The following is a 6,000-nucleotide window of genomic DNA, read 5'->3' on the forward strand; positions in this document are numbered from 1 at the left end:
GTCAGAGGCAGTAAGGTAGAGCCCAAAGCTGGGTCAAGCCCAATATCTAACATTCAAGCAAAACTCCTGGTTAGAGGCAACAAGCTAAAGCCCAAGGTAGGGTCAAGCCCAGTAGCTAACATTCAAGTAAAACTCCTGGTCAGAGGCAGTGAGCTAGAGCCCAAAGTAGGGTCAAGCCCAGTAGCTAACATTCAAGAAAGCTCCTGGTTAGAGGCAATAAGCTAAGCCCATAGCAGTGTCAAGCCAAGAAGCTTACATTCAAGCAAAACTCCTGGTCAGAGGCAGTAAGCTTAGCCCATAGCAGGGTCGAGCTCGTTAGCTTACATTCAAGCAAAACTCCTGGTTAGAGGCAGTACGCTAGAGCCCAAAGCAGGGTAAAGCCCAGTAGCTAACATTCAAGTAAAACCCCTAGTCAGAGGTAGTAAGGTAGAGCCCAAAGCTGGGTCAAGCCCAATATCTAACATTCAAGCAAAACTCCTGGTTAGAGGCAGCAAGCTAAAGCCCAAGGTAGGATCAAGCCCAGTAGCTAACATTCAAGTAAAACTCCTGGTAAGAGGCAGTGAGCTAGAGCCCAAAGTAGGGTCAAGCCCAGTAGTTAACATTCAAGAAAGCTCCTGGTTAGAGGCAATAAGCTAAGCCCATAGCAGTGTCAAGCCCAGAAGCTTACATTCAAGCAAAACTCCTGGTCAGAGGAAGTAAGCTTAGCCAATAGCAGGGTCAAGCCCAGTTTCTAAATTTCAAGCAAAACTCCTGGTCAGAGGCAGTAAGCTAAGCCCATAGCAGGGTCAAGCCCAGTAGCTAACATTCAAGCAAAACTCCTTGTTAGATGCAGTGAGCTTGAACCTAAAGTAGTGTCAAGCCTAGTAGCTTACATTCAAGAAAAACTCCTGGTTAGAGCCAATTATTTGAGTCCATAGCAGGGTCAAGCCCAGAAGCTTACATTCAAGCAAACTCCTGGTTAGAGGTAGTGAGTGAGCTAGAGCCCAAAGCCGAGTCAAGCCCAGTAGCTAACATTAAAGAAAAACTCCTGGTTAGAGGCAGTACGCTGGAGTCCAAAGCAGGGGCAAGCCCAATAGCTAACATATAATCATCACTCCTTTTTAGAGGCAGTTAGGTGTAGCCAAATGCAGGGTCAAGCCCATTAGCTAGCATTCAAGTAAAACTCCTGGTCAGAGGCAGTAAGGTAGAGCCCGAAGCAGGGTCAAGCCCAGTAGCTCACATTCAAGCAAAACTCCTGGTTAAAGGCATTAAGGTAGGGCCTTAGTAAGGGTCAAGCCCAGTAACTAACATTCAAGTCAAACTCTTGGTCAGAGCCAATAAGCTAATACCATAGCAGGGTCAAGCCCAGTAGCCTACATTCAAGTAAAACTCTTGGTCAGAGGCAGTAAGGAAGAGCCCAAAGCATGGTCAAGCCCAGTAGCTAACATTCAAGTAAAACTCTTGGTCAGAGGCATTAAGGTAGAGTTCAAAGTAGGGTCAAGCCCAGTAGCTAAAATTCAAGCAAAACTCCTTGTTAGAGGCAGTAAGGTAGAGCCCAAAGCAGGGTCAAGCCAAGTAGCTAACATTCAAGCAAAACTCCTAGTTAAAGGAAGTGAGCTAGAGCCCAATGCTTGGGCAAGCCCAGTAACTTACATATAATCAACACTCCTGGGTAGAGGCAGTAAGGTGGAGCAAAAAGCTGGGTCAAGCCCAGTAGCTAACATTTAAGTAATACTCCTGGTTAGAGAAAGTACGCTAGAGCCCAAAGCAGGGTCAAGCCCAGTAGCTATTATTCAAGTTAAACTCCTAGTTAAAGGCAGTACGTTATAGCCCAAAGCAGGGGCAAGCCCAGAAGCTTACATACAATCAAAACTCTTGGTTAGAGGCAGTAGGGTAGAGCCCAAAGCAGGGTCAAGCCCAGTAGCTAACATTCAAGCAAAACTCCTTGTTAGAGGAAGTGAGCTTGAGCCCAAAGCAGGGTCAAGCCCAAAGCAGGGCCAAGCCCAATAGCTAACATTTAAGCAAAACTCCTGGTTAGAGGAAGTGAGCTAGAGCCCAAAGCAGGGTCTGGCCCGGTAGCTAACATTCAAGCAAACTTCCTGGTTAGAGGAAATGAGCTAGAGCCCAATGCAGGGGCAAGCCCAGTAGCTTACAAATAATCAACACTCTGGTTAAAGGAAGTAAGGTAGAGCCAAAATCAGGGTCAAGCCCAGTAGCTATTCATTGAAGTAAAACTCCTGGTCAGAGGCAGTAAGGCAGAGCCCAAAGCAGGGTCAAGCCCAGTACCTAACATTCAAGCAAAACTCCTGGTTATAGGCAGTAAGGTAGAGCCCAAAGCAGGGTCAAGCCCAGTACCTAACATTCAAGCAAAACTCCTGGTTAGAGGCAGTAAGATAGAGTCCAAAGCTGGGTCAAGCCCAGTATCTAACATTCAAGTAAAACTCCTGGTTAGAGGCAGTGAGCCAGAGCCCAAAGCAGGGTCAAGCTCATTAGCTTTAATACAAATAGAACTCATGTTGAGAGGCAAAACGCTACTAGTCGGCGAGTAGTTCTCGGACACTCACGATTTTCACTTCATTTTGGAATTTACATATCAAGCACCTGATTTAAATCAATCAGGTGTTTGAAAAGTTTCAGCAGGTACCAAATCTTTTCTTTAGGTAAGGATTATAAGACGTTGAATTCCAAAAGTTTCCAGTTGTTTACAAAATCACATTTTACCTCCGCTTGGAATCAAAATTATAGTGCGCATCCGCAAAAATTCGAATTGTTTGGTATACTTCCTTTTTTGACGCAGACGACATTCTGCATTTACGAAAATATTCATGTTATTATAAGTCGAGCGTTTACATTACACTTGTGCTAAAAATATATACCACTTATTTCATTTTTATGAGCTTCATGTTATCTGTATATAGGTACAATTTGATTAGTTTTTAATGAAAAATAATAAGATATATATTACCTACTGGTTTGAAAATTCCACTTTTAAATATATTAAATAAAAAATCACTTCAGCGCATGTTTCCCGGTTTTGTTGATCATTTAAGGGAGTGTCCGAGAACTACTTCTGTCGAACTAAAATTTAACCTCTTTTGAGCACCACATTCGGAGCCTGTGAGAATGGAGCTAAGTTGTTTAATTTTACTTGATTTTGCATTATTTCAACAGAAGAAAAGCTGAAGTTTGTTATAAATATTGGAATATCATATATCTTTTAAAATAAGGATACTTTATCGATAAAACCTCTAAAAGTGTCCGAGAACTACTCGCCTACTGGTGGAGCCTAAAGCAGGGACAAGTCCAGTAGCTTACTTTTAAGAAAAAACCCATTTAGAGGCACAAAGCTTGACCTGGAAACAAAACAAGCCTTGACATTGACAAAACAGATAAATGCAAAAACATAATCAATTTTTTATGTACAAAATAATATTGCCAATATCAAAAAACCATCATTATTAAATAAAACATTTGGTCAAATAAACAAACCTGTTTTGATATCCATAACTGAGAGCAAATAGATTTGGCATGCAAGCTTGGATAAGAATCGTGCACTGTGATTCCAAATACGGTGTAGGTTCAGACGTTTGTACATGTAGTATTTAAAGATATGAATTTTAGGACGAAGGAACTGTAGAGTTCTAAAAGTTTGCCAGTTTTTGAATTTTGTAATGTTTAGCAAGTTGATCATTAGACAAAAGGAAGACTACGGAGATATAAATTAGTGTATGCTTGCTAAAAATTGTATAATGTACATGTAGTCACAAATGTTATTATATTATTATTGTTATATTTCTTTGATATACTTTGCAGAAAACGTACAACAGTCTGTAAAAATGATTTGACTTAAAAGATAGCTAGACGAGAGTTGTGCCAGCAGGCAGAAACATGACGTCAGTGATACAAAGTACTAAGCGCAAAAAGCAGGAAACACTTCTTCCGTTAACTTCAAAGGCAATGTGTTAACCTGCATTTAATGAGCTGAATAAGGAGAACGTCCAAACAACAAAGGTCGATTTATCTCACTCATGGAAATGAGTAAATGCAAAACGTACAAGACACACTTATAATTCTACCGGTGAACTAATCTTTAATGGACATATTCTAAGAAACGGCGATGAAAAACTAAAGGGTCCCTCGTTCCTTTTGGCCTTATACGTACCGAAAATAGTTGCAACATTACATGATTATAACTGAAACGAAAAATACCATGAGTTTTGAACACCACGATGCGCCACTTGAGTCCCAACAGTAATGCTACTGTCTTACTGGAAGCTGTCAAAAGGTGATCGATCGCTGTCTAAAACAAAAGTTCAGTTGACATGATATGATTCAATATAAACAGTTGTTTGATACAAAAGAAGTTTGGTCTCCGTTCTTGTAAATTTGTTAACATAAATGTAACGTGCATGCCGAAATGACGTAACGTTAATCATTTTTAACTCCAATTTTAGGCATATAGTAAAAAGACCGTAAACACCTCGTGAACATCATTTGTTCTATATTGTAACTATTATATACTATTATATAGTAAACAATTTCTATCCAGCCGGTAATAAATTTCCTTTTTCGCTGCTATTTAAAGAAGGATAAATACTTGCCCTTTCAAATTACGGCTGTTTTGTGTCCAAACCAAGCTATCCGACAGCAAAAGCCAAGCTTCTTATCTGGGTGTTTATGAGTTTAATATACTAGGTGGTTATCTATTGAGGATAGTACACAGAAAAAGGTAACCATGGTTAGTTCTACCCTGCTATAACACTGTCACATGGGACCAGAATTGAGGTCCCATCGGAAAGACCATTAGTATTGTAGAGTTAAACTAAGTTATTATACGTTACCTGTTAAATTTGGCAGAGTATTAACAATTTATGTGTGAAAACTTTGTGGACTGCTCCGGATTTCTCTCGAATAAAACAATTTGGGTGAAAAAAACATGAAGTCGGAGATGTTGCCATCTAATGGGAGTTTATGCCACATATACTGTGATTAATTGTGAATTAATTTCAGAAGTTTACATATTTCGGTAGTGTTGAAAATGAATTGATCAATTTCGAAAATATGTGTTGTGCTTTCATACAAGAATGGTTATTTCTTTATCCCGTTTACAATCAATTCTTATTCATCTGGGCCCTATCTAAATAGTTAATCAATATCAGATTGATATTAAATAAATTAGCCTATAAATGGTTCGGTCCCGGGTCCCAGAGATAACATTTGTTTAAGATGAAAAATTATTCCAAAATGATATTTGCAGCTAAAGTTATACTACATTGTTCATGATTTGTTTTTTATATATCCTTGGCCGCTAGTACGTATTCTTGAGCATGTACAATCACGATGTGATATTTCCAAAATATTGACAAATACGAATCATCATTCTTCAGTTGTATGTCTCGATGTGTAGACTCCGTTTTGCAAAAGCAATAATGTAACATTAAAGTTAAATGAGGGGTTTATTATGGTGGCATATTACTGCCGTAAAATAACCTGATAGCGTTCGCGAATTGTTTCGATACTTTTTTGGTAAGATAAATATCATAAGATTAAACACAGGCATTCAAGTGCCCAGAACTGCCACCTATTACCCTTTTAGCTATACAACACTAACATGTTAACTAGTATACGAAGGGTAACACGATTCTTATCTAGTTAACTAGTTAGTACGTTACTTACTAAGTGTCATTTGCAAACATTAACTAGTTAACCATTAAATGAAGTACAGCTAAAGAAATGTAACAGATGGCAGTTCTAGGCACTTTCAAGCCAGTTTCAATCTGATGATATGTATATTATTGAAAAGGTTAGAGAAATAGCTAGAGAAATATCGCGAAAAATTAAGTGGTTAACACGAAACAATCCGCGAACGTTAACAGGTTAACAGGTTATCTTGTGGCAGTTATATGCCACCATAGTTTATCATTTGGCGGTCTGTAGGCCCCTGATAAGAAATCCACATTACATACAAAGGGGCATAAATCTATAATGGCATCTCACTATAAGGTGACATACATTATTAGC

At 39.0% G+C, this 6,000-nt stretch overlaps 1 protein-coding gene across 1 annotated transcript in view; it reads right to left on the reverse strand.

Annotated features, from left to right (window-relative positions):
- Positions 1–3,523, reverse strand: part of LOC128239988 (neurogenic locus notch homolog protein 1-like) — a 29,459-nt gene extending 25,936 nt beyond the window's left edge. The window contains exon 1 of the mRNA XM_052956469.1: positions 3,469–3,523. Within this exon, the coding sequence (XP_052812429.1) occupies positions 3,469–3,484 (16 nt within the window). The 5' untranslated portion in view covers positions 3,485–3,523. The remainder of the gene's footprint in view (positions 1–3,468) is intronic.
- Positions 3,524–6,000: the final 2,477 nt, after the last annotated feature.

Source organism: Mya arenaria, chromosome 7 (genome assembly GCF_026914265.1).
Source record: "Mya arenaria isolate MELC-2E11 chromosome 7, ASM2691426v1".
Lineage (NCBI taxonomy): Eukaryota > Metazoa > Mollusca > Bivalvia > Myida > Myidae > Mya > Mya arenaria.